General features: G+C 35.7%; 1 protein-coding gene across 9 annotated transcripts in view; it reads right to left on the reverse strand.

Annotated features, from left to right (window-relative positions):
- The window catches only part of LOC145254621 (receptor-type tyrosine-protein phosphatase epsilon-like), a 732,106-nt gene that overhangs the window by 248,886 nt on the left and 465,479 nt on the right, over nt 1–17,741 (reverse strand). For all 9 annotated transcript variants that reach the window (XM_080113291.1, XM_080113282.1, XM_080113273.1 and 6 more), the window contains 2 exons: nt 12,234–12,391; nt 8,197–8,284 (listed from right to left, as the gene is read on the reverse strand). In XM_080113291.1, coding sequence (XP_079969417.1) covers nt 8,197–8,284; nt 12,234–12,391 — 246 coding nt within the window. The remainder of the gene's footprint in view (nt 1–8,196; nt 8,285–12,233; nt 12,392–17,741) is intronic.

The raw sequence follows: 17,741 nt of genomic DNA on the forward strand, positions 1-17,741 counted from the left end.
GCTATGAAAATAATGAAAGAGCAGAGAGAGGCTCTTTTACCATAGTGCCTATGAAAAAAATATATCATCACGGCCAGATAACTGGACAAATGTAAACATTTTCCAATTTTTTTAATGGAAATCGCTCCAGACAAAGCATGAAGCAACTTGATGTAAGGAGCTGAAAATTAAAAAAAAAAAATACCAGTTCGAGGTAAAAAATAGCTAACAACAAATTTTATATGGATAGATTCCAACCCAGGAAACAGTAATTCTTCCTCTTTTGTCAAAAACATCGTTCATGGAAGTGAGGATTAAAGGGCATAATAAAGGAAGTAAAAATTACAAAGCTTCCAAAAACAAACCAAACTATGACCAACAAATAAAAATCATAAGAGTATAACTATTTTCTATTGATGGATAAAAAAAGAAAAAAAGTCGTCTCCCTTACAACTAAAATTTTATTTCTTTTTCTGTATAAGCTTAGAAAAATATGCAAATAAATGAAAATTAAAAAAAAAAAATTAAATAACTTTACAACATCGGATAGGTACAGCTAGTACATTATAAGACGCCAGTATTTCAATTGAAAAGCAAGACAAAAAGCCAATAAATTTATTGATATGAAGATAAGACTTGCAAATATATGCTTCTGGTATTGAATCAGAGTTTTATGACTGCCAAAAAGAAAATCAAAGTAAGACTGCTTCAAGTATTTTCCTAATACGATAGAAAATAATTGCTTCTTTTCAAAAGTTCCTCTATAGAATAAAAGCTTTGATATTAAACCCATCCATCATTTATAAAAGCTCATTTGCTTAAGGAGAGAGTTAAGAATTTCTGGTTCGTTCGTTATTAGAAATATGTAGCTGTTGGCTTTTGATATTTGAGCAAAGTGAATAATTTGTACTTCTTATCTTCTATAAGCGAATGCATGAAGCACATAGAAAATAGGCGCATAGGCGCATCGACAGAACTGATCGGTTTAAAAGCCTGAGTATGTGTCACAAAACTGGTCAATTTGGTGAAAAGACTGATTCTGTGTCACAGAATTGGTCGATTTCATGAAAACACTGACCATGTATCACATATCTTATCGATTTAATTAAAAGATTGATCAAGTGTCACAGAACTGATCGATTTGGTTACAAGACTGATCCTGTATCAAAGAACTGGTTGATTTGAGGAAAAGACTGATTCTGTGTTACAGAATTAGTTAATTTAGTGAAAAGACTGATTCTGTGTCACAAAACTAGTCGATTTGTTTAAGAGACTGATCACATGTAACGCAACTCATTGGTTTAATGAAAAAACTGATTTTGTGTAACAGAACTGGTTGATTTAGTGAAAAGACTGATCACACGTGTCGCAGTACAATTGATTTGGTTAAAAGACTGATAACGTGTCACAGAACTTATTGATTTGGTAAAAAGACTGATACTGTGTGATGGAACTGGTCGATTTGGTTAAAAGACTGATCATGTGTTACAGAACTGGTTCATTTAGTGAACAGACTAATTTTATGTCACGAAAATGGACGATTTGGTAAAAAGACTGATCATGTGTCACAGTATTATTGGTGTGGTTAAAAGATTTATCACATATCACAGAACCGGTTGAAAGACTGATTTTGTGTTACAGTTCTGATTGATGTGGTTAAAAGACTTATGTATCACAGAACTGGTCGATTTGGTTAAAAGATTGATCACATGTCACAGAACTGGTTGATTTAATGAAAAGACTGATTCTGTGTTACAGACCTGATCGATTTGATGAAAAGACCTATTCTGTGTCACGGAACTCGTCGATTTGGTTAAAAGACTGATCATGTGTCACAAAATTGGTCAAGACAAAATAGAAGCAATGAACAGACAAGAAATGTAGAAATTAAAGCGAAGTATAAAGATTTTTTATTCATGTTTTTATCTAAGTCACCACATAACTAAATAATCCAATGATTGAATACTCCATTGTCACATGACCTGAGACCCAACAAATTAGAAAAAAAAACAACTCAACAGATTTCAATTTTTTTATGACTTTTTATGACAAGCAAACATGACGCATCTATGAGAGTATCTACAAAAAGTACTCTTTATTTTTCTGTTCTTTCTTCTCTGATGTACATAATCCCCACTATTGTCAGATTAGTTTGTGGCTAACTAGTGTGTAAACTGTTTGTGTTCTTGTGTAACATGCTTTCAATTTGTTTGTTTATAGTGCACCTGCTGCTGGTAGTCCACTTTTCATTTTGAGATTCAATTTTAGCCATAGTAATATATAGGCATCAATATGACAATTGATGTATGTGAGGAACAATCGGTGTAATCTGTTGTAAAATGTCCATGTGTGTATAAATGTATGAGTATAAAGTGAAATAATAAAATTGTCGCCTTAAAAAAACGGCATGATTCCATTTCCGTTTGATGAAAACCGGTTTTCTTTTTTTGTTGCAGACTATCTACTAGTTATTCAATCGTGTACAAATCCCAAGAGCAATAAGAGCTTTCTATCATGTCTGAAAGTGACATAATGTTCAACAAGCGAGATTGGAGATGTGCCACTGTACAACTAATGCTCTCTATCAATTCAAGTGATGACAACAGAATAGTTGCCAGCACCCTCAACATGCATCCCTGGATAGCCACGAGTAACAGGGATGTGCCCAGGGTGACGAAAACAAAGTTTCCAGCCACGGTTATGGTCTTTGGTGTGGTTTCCAGTGAGGGCCACATCACGCCACCTCACATCTTCAAAGTCGGCTTGAAAGTCAACATCAAAGTGCACCTGGGTGTGCTGAAGAGTCTGGTGATCCTCTGGTGCAATCAGGACTTGGAGCCGACTCACAAGTCCAAAGAGACTTCAAAAGGAATGCTATGACTTTGTATCATTATCTCACTGGCACTCCTTCTCCTTCAATCTGAACAAGCTGGACTACTTCATTTGCTCATATGTTGACAACATCACTATTAAGAACATGACGTCGCACAACACCAAAGCCAGCTTGATCACTGCACTCACACCGGTGCTTGTGGAAAAGGCATGCTCCCAGTTCTGGGCCTGTATCGAGGCAGTGATTGAGGCTGAAGGCAGCTACATTGAATAGATGTCAGCTCTACTACATAATCAAGTTACTTGAATCGTTTTTTTTTTAATTAAAAGTTTTAAAATAAAGCTGTAGTGTTGTCTTCTTTAGAGCGACAACTGTGATACGTGTCCTATTTGTATTGTTTCTTTAAGAATCCTGCTTCCATCATCTTTAGGGATGATGAATAAAAAATGAAGACAGCACACATGCTCTATGTCCACATTCTGGCGAAGTTATTGTTCATAGCTGGTTACAGCTTCACAGGCAAATTTTAGTTGCAACTGTACAAATAAACATAGACACTGATCTATTTCAAATAAATTTTAATAACATTTAATGATTGTTTAAGTTTATAGAAATTTCTGGCTTTTTAGAAACATATTAGCTGTATAACTATTGACTTAGTTGTTGGTTGGTTGGTTGATTGTTTTTGTTTCACGGCATATCAACCCTTTTCAGGTTATTTAATGCCGAATCCAAAGATTTTGAAGAAAAATTTTTTAATAGAATATATTTGTTGTTTTCAAGTCGGTTTCTATTTAACCCATAGTTGAGACCCTAACAGGTACTACCACTCCGGGTCAGAGTGGACCTGGGAGCAATGGTAATTAAAGGGTGGCTCCACACTACCCAAAGCCTGCAAGTTGGGGCCTCACCACTGGATATAGTTTAAGGTCATATCCAGGACCAAGTTGCTCGTTGAAGAATTATATTAAAGATTAAGTTGAAGTCGGATTGATTTAGAAAAATGGTTTAGCCTGCAAGTCTCTGAAACTAAGAGTGCAGAGAATCGATGTTGCACTTGTATATTTTAATGTTTCTTATTCTTATTTCAATGAAAACTTAGGTACAAAGTATTTTCGAAATCATTTTTATTTGGATTCTTCAGACTACTGTTTGCATCTTGAATGGCATTTTCACGTTTCGATCGATATAATCTCCCACCTTTTTCAGGTGTATCTTGTCAAACTCAGAAATGTGACTGTCGAACTCGGGAATCTGGATGGAACTTCGAACGTAATCCTTTATTTACTTCACTAGGGAAGCATGTTTTCGTTCCATCAGCCATGACTTGATAGAGATCCTAATTAATTAGCAAATACACCCAAAGAAGGTCGTAGGTTACATCGATGGAAATGTTGTGAAAATCACATTCAAAATGAGAACAGTAGTCTGAAAAATCCAAATAATACTTTTGTTTACTTGCCTCTCCACGAGGGCAGAGTTAGACACAAAATCGTTTTTTTATGTGGGGGGGGGGGGCAAACTCCCCCCAAAAGGGCATTGGTTTGTAACAAAAGTAAAAAATGTATCAGTCATGAAGGAGTTCTCCTCCATTAACCGAGACCAAAGAATGCAGTGCAGAATCAGAACAGATGCTACACTTTAAGCTTGGCCCGAAGACCAAAAAAGCAACCTTTTTCTACACATTCTGATCTTAAAATTCAGAAACGTAATATCATTTATTATGTTACATCTATTTCTTAATAGAGCCTACTTTAATTTTCAAAGTATTTAAATATGTGTGTAGTGTATTTGCAGGGTTGAGGTTTTAAAAAGGTTGTGTAATGGTAGATTCTGGTAAATTGATTATGGACTACATCCAGTCAACATGCGTGGATCTGATATAGGCTTATTTTGAAAAGAGACGTGTCGTGCACACACGCACACAAACATTCATCAATTATGTAACGATTATTCTTTCCTGTCTTAGTTTTCGATTCGTCCGACCGGTGGAATCTCTACTTCCTGTTTCACTTTCTTCTCTCCACTTCAGTTATCTATCTCTATCTCTCTTTTGTCCGAAACTCCGGTGATCAGGCGCACATTTCTCTTCGCCTCGGCAGGCGATGCTTTCGTTTTAAGATAAAACGAAGGTACATCTTTTCTCAAGGTAAGACGACACATGTCTACAACATTAATGAACTTGTATGAACACTCGGTATAGACACATTCACAATCAACTTATCCGAACTTTTCCTGTTCGTACATTTACACACAACGCACATTTCTAGACTTGCGTGCTTAATACGTGAACACCAGCACACGCACGTTCATGTTTTTTTGTCCATTGTTTGTAAATAAACGTTTTGTTGTATATATATATGCTACTCGGTATTTTGATTGTATTTTTTTGAGGTCGGAGTTGTGAACACGCATTTTATCCTCTACAGATCGGTAATCCCAACAGAGTTGGTTGGTTGGTTGTTTTTGTTTTACGGCATATCAACACTTTTCGGGTTATTTAATGCCTAATCCAAAGATTTTGAAGAAAAGATTTTTAATAGAATATATTTGTTGTTTTCAACTCGGTTTCTATTTAACCCATAGTTGGAACCCTAACAGGTACTACCACTCCGGGTCAAAGTGGATCTGGGAGCAATGGTAATTAAAGGCTGGCTCCACACTCCCCAAAGCCCACAATCTGGGGCCTCACCACTGGATATAGTTTAAGGTCATATCCAGGACCTCCCAACAGAGTTATTAATCTCGAAGTATTAGAAAAAATTAGACTCCATATAACACAAAACTGAATGAAGATAAAAATTAAAAAAAACGTGAGTAGAAAAGTAAAGGAAAATTATTTCTCTTTATATTTATTAAAAATCTTGTATCTCATCCGAATACCCTTTTAATTCAGCCAATTGCCTACATTGCCTTATCACACATATGGACACAGGCCTTTTAGATCTAACCGTACACACGCACACACCTTCAATATGCACCGGTTACCTGCTCTTGTGGTAATCCTCGTTTTGCCCAACAGGTGGCGTTCTCTGCTTTTGCTTTTCTCTCTTCCCCTCGCTTGCCTTCGATGTGTCAACACGTTTCTTATTGTCCATGCAAGGGACACACCTTTAGACACGCCTCGACAGAATCGTAATCCTTTCGAGGTAAGGATGAACAATCTCGTATATATACACACATCGCATACACGATGAACATTCAACGCATCAAGACACCCGTATGCAATAAACTATATACACAACGAACGTTCTAAATCCATACAACTGCACTACGAAATCTCATACGTATAACGAACATTCCAATTCATGCATGAAATATACATACACACGCATACACTAATATACCTTGTATTTTTTCAGTACTTCTGTACAAATAAATTCTCTTGTGAATGTGTAAATACGTAACTCTGTTTCAACGTGCTTTATTCTGAATCTTCTGTCTTAATCATACTCGGTAAACTCGATCTTTATTCTTGATCGTATTTCAATGTGACCCCCAACTAAGTGGGGACCCCGTACACAATCTTTTAAACCTTAAACTTATTTATCTTTACCCTATGTAAACGGGTACTGTAACTAGTGTTCACGCAGATATTTGAGATCAAAGGTTTTCTATAGATTATCGTCTTTGCAGGTGCACGCATTTTAGTTATGAATAGGCGGATATCATCGGAGCGGATTATCTTTTCTTGGTTCAAAGATGTTGTTTATGTTGCAGGGGTATTTATCGGGTAATGTGACACTAAGCAATTCGCAGGATTTCTAAATGCGAATGTTCTTTAGCCAGAAAGAAATAAATTTGCGAGAAATGTCGCTTTGATAACAGGTAAGAAATATGGCAATAAAGGATGAAGCGTTAGATAAATGGGCGAGATTAAAATGCAGAAAACATGCACGATTGTTACGTAAGGCAAGGAAAGGAAGGTTAAAGGATAATGGATAGAAGGAGGGGGTTATAGGGTAGATAAAGAGAGAAACAATGGGTATGAGTAAGAGAGAGAGAGAGAGAGCGAGAGAGAGAGAGGAAAAAATATGAGGATAAAATCTATGAGAAAGAGAAGCTACAGATAGAGAAGGTGATAACTAAAGAATATGGACGAAAGAGCGCAAACAGAAAAGCATTAGGAAAAAATGCAGAGAAGAGAGAATGTAATGGGAAAGAAAGAGAGAAGGGATATATGAACGATAAAGACGAAATGGATCGAAAATAGATAGTACATATACTCAACTAGAGGAAATGGGAGAAGGAGAATAAAAGGGTTAAGATAAAAGAGGGATGTAAATAAACGGGGGGGGGGGAACTCACCATAAATATAAAGTGGAATAGAAAGGAATTGTAACAGAAATACGCACAGAGAAAGCGAGATTAAAGAAAGTAGTGAGGGAAACGAATCAGAGAAAAGGTTACAACGGAGGAGTGAATCAGTTACGAGAGAGAGAGAGAGAGAGAGAGAGAGAGAGAGAAAGAGCGAGAGAGAGAGAGAAAGAGCGAGAGAGAGAGAGCGAGAGGCAAAAGATAGATGAGAGTGAGACAAAATATACCATCAACTAAAACATCTACGAACTAACCTTAACCTTAACTATTTATTATTTTTACGTTAGTTGTGTTTCTGATTATTATTTATCAACAAGAGTAATCACACAAGTCATCATCAAACATTGCTCTTTGAGAATAACTTGTGGTGTTCCCTGGAGTCTGAGTGACAACAAGTCTCCTCAAATTTCCAGTACTCTCCACCTCTTTCGATAACCTCTGCGTGATCGCAACAACCTCTTATCATTGATTTCTCGTTGGCAGCAACCATTGGTCTTCACTAGAATTTGGGTGACAATAAGCCTCCTAGGGTCCCAGTTCTCTTTGCACTCATCCAGTGGAGATCTGGCTGGTGCTCTTTCTCCTCTGCCTTTCCATTCTCCTTGACCTTCACTTGTTTCGTGTAGCGCCTGTTTATAGCGACACACGAAAGAAAAAAAAAGGAGGGGCGGAAGGTAGGGGCGCAGGAGGGTTAACTTCAAATTATACAGTTTCAGTTTTCATGATTCCGAGTTCCTTTGTGTTTTACATCTGTATGCCCAGTTTTTACTTGTAGCTTATGTGAGGTAGTCTTCACATTAAAGGGTTTTCCTTAATATTTCAGACGTTTTCACTATAGTCGTCCGTTGCATCTTATCAGCCATTCCTCTGATTCCAATCTCTCCGATTCTTTTTTCAAAGATTTTCGGTATTGTTCCTAGTGCTCCTAATATAAATGGTGTTATTTTGACTTTTTATTATTATTATTATTATTATTATTAGTAGTAGTAGTAGTAGTAGTAGTAGTAGTAGTGTTTAAATAAAGTTAAAATACAAAGAAAGAAGAAATAATCAAAATATCAACTCACAGGCAACAATATTTTTGTAGCGATTCTTAGCTTTGTTTTCTTGGCGGTTGGCAGCTTCACACGTGGCTTCATTATTCTGAGATAATTTCTGTTTGGGAATAAAATTGTGAAAACAGCAATTCAAAAACAAAAATGACAAAATAAAATTCATTCATGTTTCACAACTTTTGAGATAGGATTTATAGGATTTATAGGATTTTGAATTATTTATATTATTCGGCCGATTTGACATAGAGACTGGGTAATCTGACACTAAATATTTCTAAATATGTTCTTTAGTCTGAACCAAATAGATTTAAGAAAAAATGTCGCGTTGAGGCAAGAAATATGAATATAATGGATGAAGCTTTGGCTGAATGGAAGAGATAAAATACAGCAAATTTACGTGAAGGAAATGAGGTTTTAAAGGAAATGGAACACAAATAGGCTGGAAGATGAAAGATCAATTCTCGGTCAAATTATACTAAACACTAAAAAAAAAAAAAAATAATACTTGATACCCCCTTGCTAAACATTCAGCATTATAACGGATCAAGGAGAAGTGAAGTAATTGATGGGAAGAAATAGCGCCCTCTCTTATATTATGATATAATAGCCAAAGAAAATGGAACCTCCAGTTCGCCCTTGACTATAACCTAACTACCTACTTATTCTGATTCTGGTGTTTATATCAACAATATTTTGGCAGATATAACCTTTGACCTTCTTTAGATGCCCCATTCTGAAGTTGGAAACCTTTTATTTGAACTTGAGAATTTTGTAGCATCCTATGCGAAATTTTAAACTAAACTTTATTTCATCTACATGCATAGATTATTCTCGTTCCATCAGCCATGAATAGGTAGAATATTAATTTGCTGTTATTCTTGTTAATCATATGGTATTATTAACACTTCTAACTGTTCATTGCTGGCAGCATGAAAGCAATCTACTCTCTAGATTAAATAACGTTTCAATTGGTTCCTGTGTTTGATATAAAGATTCCGAATTTGAACCATTTGGATTATTCAGGCTATAGTTCTCATTTTGGGAGTTATGGTCACAATGTCTCCCATAGTGCAGCCGCCAACCTTCTTCAGGTGTATCTTGTTTAACTAGGGAATCTTTTTGTCAAACTTTGAAATCCATACGGAATTTCGAATGGAATTTTTTTTATTTAATTTGCAGGTATAGCAGGCTCTTGCTTTGTTAGCCATGACCGTATAGAAGTCTTAAGTAATTTGCAATTGTATTCTGAGTATTGTCCGCACTGAGGATTGAACCCTCAACCTCCAGAAAAGTGTCACCTAGAACTGAATTGAACCTAGTTCTTTATGTGTTATGCCACAGGTCCTTGCGGAACAACAAAGATAAAGGTAGCAGTCCAAATTATACAAATAATACCAATCATCAGTCCTCGCCTGAAGAATTCCGAAACATGAACGTTCGAAAGTTTAACTATTACACCCGTAAGTTTGAAAAGATAAACCTGAAAGAGGTCAAAGTTTACATTGGCCGAATCACTGTGTAAATAACAACCAAGATGAGGATAGTAGCCCGAATAATCCAAATAATACAAAGGAAAGTTTATTCCCTTAATCTATTTCTTACAGAATAAAGTAGTGATGGGACGATTCCATATTTTTCCCAATTCTGATTCAATTACCAATTCCTTACTAAATTCCCGATTCCAATACAATTACAAATTCTGATTACGATTCTTTATCAATCTATTACCATTTACCTATAGAGTTGTTATGTTCCCCATTTACTGTAAGAACACATATAAACTGTGCAGTTATTTTCCCGAACGTAAAAATACACTTTTGACAGATGATCTATAGATTTCAGTTTTACTAGTAGTTTAAAATCAATGAATATTGATTATTTTATCATTACTACCACCAGTAGAAGATTTTGCTTTAAACAAAATTAAATGAAAAAGACAATTAAAAGAATCGTTTTTGGCATGAGAAGATGTGCACGATTTTTTCCGTTTCTGATACCGATTTCGATACCCCTAATAGTTCTGGTTTTCCCGATTCTGATTAATCGTCTCAACACTAGATGAAGTAACATTGATATCAAATCAGTATCGACATTAGCGATTCATACACAGTTTATGATAACGTCCTTTTAAGCATCAAAGTTCAGGGAATTAATCAAGCTCAGTGAATTTTTTGTCACATTTGATAAAATATATTTTATGAGCAAAATTTTATACTTAACATTAGAACGCGTTTGGTCCAGATTAATGCACATGCGCAGTAAGTTTTTTTTTTTTGATATGTTGTTACATTTAAAGCAGAATTATATCTCTTTTTTTTTTAAATAGCATCCAACTAAGAAAGCATCCAAATTATTGTTGAAACTAACATTTCCACGACTTCCAAGCACAAAGACGTGCATTTGCATAGGATGTAATCTTAATATTCTAAAGATAAGAAATTCTTTCATACTAAGTTGGATTCTACAGAGTAATGTTTTCCTCTAGATCATTATTTGAACGTTATTCTGGTTGATGCAATCTCCGACCTTCTGCGAGTGTATGTGCTAAACTCGGGAATCTTTGTCTCGAACTCAGGAATCTTTCTCTCGAACTCGGGAATCTTTTTCTCAAATTCTGGAATCTTTCTCTCAAACTCCGGAATCTTTCTCTCAAACTCCGGAATCCGCACGGAATGTCCAATAGAACCGTTTATTTAATCCACGAGGGCAGCATGCTTTCGTTCCGTCAGCCATGACTTTGTAGAATCATAGGTAATTCACAATTGTATTTTTGTGTCATCTTCATTGAGGACTGAGCCTTCAATCTCCAGACTAGTGTAACTTTTACAACTAAATTTCACCAAGTAGTCTATCTACTGCACCACAGGTCCTTGAAGAATTCGACAAGATACACCAGAAGAAGATCGGCGGTTACATCAACCATAACATTGTCCAAATAACACTCAAAATGAGAACAGTAGTTCAAAGAACCTAAATAATACGAATAATGATCTTTATTGAATTACAATATACAGGATAGGCCAAAGAAAAAAAAATTGACATTGATGGAATCGTGAATAAAATTCACAATACTTTCTGCAATCTAACTAGATTTAACATGGATAAAATTCAATATATGTCTTAGTTGTCCATCGAGTTGTCCGACAACCTTTTGTAAACGCCGTTCAATATGGCCGAAATATGCACCTTTTGTATTGCAAGTATACCTAAATCAGGGGTTCCTAAGCTTTTTCGGCAAATACCCACCCTAGAACACTCGGATACCTACTACCACCTCCTTCCTGCATGGATTCTTACATAATAATGTGAGTGGTAGTGGTAGTACATAATTAAAGTGAAAATAAATGAATATTCATAATAGTTTATTCAACAAAATTTTACGCTGTCGATCAAATGGTAACAGTAACAACTAGAAATCAAGTGGGTCAATTAATAAATCATACCATTGTTAATACAATAATCAATAATCAATAAAAATCAGACTAATAATCACAGGAATAACCAATCAATGTACAGATTGTTGTTGATGATCAGCAATAAGTTCAGAAACACCTAGTAATGTTGCTAAAAGCTCCGTCTTCCACCCCCTCCCCTAAAGGATCTCAGGGCCCACCTATACGATAAATTTGACCACTGCCCACCTGAAGTCTGACCTAGACACTTTAGCAGCAACGTGATGTCCTCGTAGTTCAGGAATAATTATGATAGGCTTTATCTTGGAGATAATCACACAGATAAAGATCGGGGGGGATATCTAATGGGTACGGAAGACATCCAAGACACTTCCTACTGATGAGGCGATCACCAAAGTGTCTATGAATATCATTTAATGCTGATAAAACAAATACTGTTGTACATTCATAACTGAAACTTGGTGGTCAAGTCAGGTATATATTGAAGTTTATTTTTAACACATACGGTATGACTGCAGAAGGATTGCAAATTTTATTATTCTTAAGGCGGGGGCAAAACACAACCTGTACATTATGAAAAAAAACATAAACTCTCATGAAACACTTGATAAAAAAGACAGATCGACGGAAACTTACTTTATATTCAGCGCCAAAACCGCCCTCAAAATTCCTTTTGTTCTGTATGTACACCTGTAACTCGTCAACTGGGATGGAATCAGGAATGATGATGTCATTATCTCCCACATTCATGTAGATAATCTCCTCTTCGTAACGCATATCTGTTGTGCTGCCATCTGGAATTTGCGGAAAGAAAAGAAACAAAACACAGATAAGAATTCTATTTAACTATTCAAACCTCACACACACACAGATCACAAGCGACACAAAATAATATTTCAGCCAGTTTAGAGACAACATAGTTTAACACAACGAAGAATAAACAGTTTTGGCAATTTTCTTAATGGAAATCGCTCCAAACAAAACATGAAGCCACTTGATGTAAGGAGTAAAAAATTATTACTCCGCGGTCAAAAATTAGCTAAATTATATGTTTTGTATATAAATTCCGAATCAGAAGCAGCATTTCTTCCTCCTTTGTCAGAAGCATCATTCATAGAATGTGAGGACTAAAAGACAAGGCACGGGAAGCAAGAGTGATGAGGCTGCAGAAAATAAACCCAAGGTTCATTTTCTATTCTCATGAAAAATAGGCAACAAATAAATCTTAAAGACAAAGTTACTATAATTCTGAATTTTTTAGATAAGGACTGGGTATTCGTATTATTTGGATTCTTCGGACTACTGAAAAAGGTCGGGGGTTATATCGGCCAAAAATTGTGAAAATGACACTCAAGATGAGAAAAATAGTTCAAAGAATCCAAATGATACGAATAAAGTTACTATTCTACCTAAATTAATTTAAAAACAAAACAAAAAATTCATACAAACATTATGAAATCACAAAAGCAACAAAATCAAGCAGGTATATCGTGTGTATGTGATATTATTGTGTTTATGTGATATTATTGTGTTTATGTTATATTATTGTGTTTATGTTATATTATTGTGTGTGTATGTGATATTGTGTGTATGTATGTGATATTATTGTGTGTATATGTGATATTATTATGTGTATGTGAGGTGTGTATGCGATATTATTGTGTTTATGTGACATTATTGTGTGTGTATGTGATATTATTGTGTGTGTATGTGATATTGTGTGTATGTATGTGATATTATTGTGTGTGTATGTGATATTATTGTGTGTATGTGATATTATTGTGTTTATGTGATATTATTGTGTTTATGTGATATTTTTGTGTGTGTATGTGATATTGTGTGTATGTATGTGATATTATTGTGTGTATGTATGTGATATTATTGTGCGTATGTATGTGATATTATTGTGCGTGTATGTGATATTATTATGTGTATGTGAGGTGTGTATGCGATATTATTGTGTTTATGTGATATTATTGTGTGTGTATGTGATATTATTGTGTTTATGTGATATTATTGTGTTTATGTGATATTATTGTGTGTGTATGTGATATTATTGTGTTTATGTGATATTATTGTGTTTATGTGATATTATTGTGTTTGGAAAATAGTGGATTAATTCCATAAACAAATACATATTCGTTCAGCTCATGTATAGAAAACCTTATAAACTAATTTTTCAGCACGTTCACATTTTTTGAACATTATATTATTTAATTCAAACTCAGTGCATTTAATAAAAATCCTTGTAGCTTCCGGTTCCAGACTGGGAAGGGAACATGAATTTGGAGACTAGTGAAACGTTGTTAAATGTCTTCATCTTTTATTGTTAACAATGAAATTAAGTAGGTATATTATGTATACGATATTACAGGGTGGAACGATAAATGTGTTGCCTAAACAAAACAACACCACAGCTTTATTTTAAAACTTTTATTGAAAAAATCAATTCAGGTAACTTGCTTATGTAGTAGAGCTGACATCTATGCAATGTAGCCGTCTTCAGCCACAATCACTGCCTCAATACGGGTTTGGAACTAGGAGCATGCCTTTTTTACAAGTGCTTGTAGGAGCTCGGCGAATACTCGGTGAATGGCGGCGATCAGGCTGACTTTGGTGTTGTGGGAGATCATGTTGGTGATGTTCTCGACGTATGACCAAACGAAGTAATTCAGTGGGCTCAGGTCAGGGGAGAAGGAGGGCATTGAGAGAAGGGTACAAAGTTCTGAAGCTAGGCCTGTGTCTCTTTAGACTTGTGGGCCGGTGTTGAGTCCTGCTGCCACATCTAAGGTCTGCCAGCGTCACCTGATTGTACCAGAGGATCACCATACTCTTCAGCACATCCAGATATACTTTGGTATTGACTTTCAAGCCGACTTCGAATATATGAGGTGTCATGATGTGGCCCTCACTTGAAACCACACCAAAGACCATAACCGTGGTCAGAAACTTCGTTTTCATAAGCCTGAGCACAAGCCTGTTATAGATGGCGGTCCCATTTTTAAGGGTGCTAGCAATGATCTTGTTATAACTTTGGCCGGTAGAGAGCATGTGTTGTACAGCAGTGCATTATCGATCTCACTCACTGAACACTAACTTTCAGACATGAAGGCTCCTATCGCTTAAGGGATTTATACATAACTGTCCAACTAGTAGGTGGTCTGCAACAAAAAACAAAAAAAACAAAAACAACAACAATTTTTCATCAAACGGAAATGGACTAATGCCGTCTTTTCTAGGGCGATAATTTCATCATTTCATTCTGTTATGTTTGGAAAATAGTGATTCATTTCATAAATAAATACGTATTCGTGCAGTTCATATATAGAAAACCTTATAAAATAATTTTTCAGCATGTTCACATTTTTTAACATTACATTTTTTTTAATTCCAACTCAGTACATTAAATAAAAAAAAATCCTCGTGGCTTTCGGTTCCAGACTGGAGACGAATGAAACATTGTTAAATGTCTTCATCTTTTATTGTTATCGTTTTCACATTTTTTTTTTGTTGTTATTTAACAATTGTTTGCAATTCAAAGTTGTTCAATTGTTTTCCAAGTTATAAAGTTTTCGAAGACATTAATTTCACCATATGTTCTGATCATTATAATCTTACATTAAACAACGAAGATCCGACGTGTCTAACGTTGGAACTTTCCATGGAAGAAAGAAGATTTATAGAAAAGGGAAGTTTTAATACAGGTATTGTTTTTGAAACTACTTCGGTTCAATTAGGTAGCTTCGTGTTTAAGTCTCCTAAACAAACAAAGCACATCTATACAAGAACATTAAAATTACTCTTAGCTGGTTGATATGTAACAGAGTTGTTAGCGCTTGTAGCAGCAGCAGAGGCCGCATGACACATATGCAAATGACCGAACCAGTGCGTGAAGTGACGTCACAGCGGAGGAAGAAAAAGGTAAGAAAGAGAGAGAAAAAATGCACCCTGTGGTGAGGACGAGAAAGAAAAACACGAGCCAGGTGAGATGGACATGTGGCGATTGGAGACTTTTAAGCCGTGTATGAACGGCAGGGTTAGGGTTTTGGCAGACGAGATAGAGTAAAAGACTTTGGAAGAACCATGAATAAATGCATTTCATCTCAAATGAATAAACTGACTCAAATTTCCTTCCTTCTGTGCATCTTTGCAACTGTCTCCGATACAATGTGTGGGGCCCGATTGTTAAAATGTAACGACACCGTTAAAAACTACAACGTTACAAACATGTTTTTTTTTTTAATTTATAGATTTGAGCTCTTATGTGTTCTAATCCAACAAATTAGTTCGTTCGATGCAACTGTTTTTTTTTTCTTTTTTATTCTATAATTATTATTTATTTCCTTTTATATTTTTATTTTCTTTCTTTCTATCTTTCCATGATTTTCTACATGATATAACTAGCCGAGTTATTCTTATCAAGATAATGTAGAATTCAATGAAGTACGCATGCGCAACTTAACTACCGATGCATATACAAAATAAAATGTATGAGGATTAGTTATTCGTATTATTTGGATTCATCGGATTACTGTTCTCATCTTGTGTGTGATTTTCACAACGTTTCGGTCGATGTAACCTCCGACCTTCCTCAGGTGTATCTCGTCAAAGTCGGGAATTTGGACGGAATTTCGACCGGAACCCTTTATTTACTTCACAGGGTTAGCATGCTCTTGTTTCGTCAGCCATGACTGGATAGAGGTCTTAAGTAATTCGCAATTGTATTTTTTGGTCGCGCACACTAAGAACGGATGAGAGCTTTAGATCAATATGTTCAATAGTGACCGGGCAATACCGAAAGGTGTGCTGGTCGACAATTATTATGATTATTCAAGCCAAAAAGTTTTGTCAGCTAAAATATGTTCTCTCTACCGTGCTAGAACGCTACTAACGCCCAAAAGTATCCTGTACCTCTATAAGGCCACCATTCGCCCATGTATGGAATATTGCTGTCATATTTGGGCTGGTGCATCTGCTACTAGTCTGTTGCTCCTAGACAAGTTTCAAAAGAGAGTCGCCAACCTGATAAGACCTGAACTGTCATCTAAGCTTCAGCCTCTGTTTCATCGACGAAATATAGCATCCCTCTGCCTGTTCTACAAGTACTTTGATGGTGAATGCTCCGATGAACTGCACGCACTTTTACCCCCTCGACGTAAAACCCGACAAACGGCAAAATCCCACCCCTTCACAGTTGAGATCCTAGATGTAAGAGAGCTTCCTACTCCAGTAGTTTCTTCCCCAGAACCGTTAGACTTTGGAATTCCCTTCCGGGTTCCTGCTTCCCCAACTGTACTGACATGCAGAAGTTCAAGTGTAACATGAACTGACATCTTGCTGCCAAACTCCCCACATAGTAACCCTGCAGCTTATGTCCCTGATAGTAGCCTCCTACATCAAAGTGACAATGTGCCTTGTTTGGGATGAAAATGTAATAAAAATTTTTTTAAAAATATGTTTCAGAATAATGAAAATATCATAAATAAATATTTATTCACATTAATTTAGGAATGTTAACTTAAAAATGTTATCATAACAATTTAGTTGACAACTTAGAAATAATGACATGTGGAAACATCAGGTGATCATCTTAGTGACGTATACTAATGACGTCATTTAGAGGGGGTAGATGGTCTTTTTGACATCCGTGGAAATTAGTTAGAGAGTTAAACAATTAGTCGGAGTCGGGAGAGAAAGAGAGATAGGCGACAGACCGAAATGGCTTTGAGTAAAGGGTGTCTAAAATGGCGATAGAACATGATCAGCATTGTAACTTTCTAAAAGGGAAAAACACTCTGGAATGAAATGTTGCGGAAAATAAAATCCAAGGTTCTCTCGTTTTGGGGGAGAATTTTCATTGCAGCTTTTTCGTCAAGACAAGATCCTAGATGGACCAGACATGTTTCCCGTTTGGTCAGATGTTGAAACCCCAAATAAGCGTTATTCATCCTTTGTGTTGTAAAGGTATTTATGTAATTTATTGTTCTCTTATGAACTGTATTTAAGTGTACATACACACAACGAAATGTACATACATACAACGAACTTAAGTCAGACGCTCATACACTCGCATACGATCTCACTACTATACGGCATAGAACTCATGAATATATACACTAATAATATTTTAAATATATACACTAA

Source organism: Euprymna scolopes, chromosome 3 (assembly GCF_053919585.1).
Source record: "Euprymna scolopes isolate OS-2025 chromosome 3, ASM5391958v1, whole genome shotgun sequence".
Lineage (NCBI taxonomy): Eukaryota > Metazoa > Mollusca > Cephalopoda > Sepiida > Sepiolidae > Euprymna > Euprymna scolopes.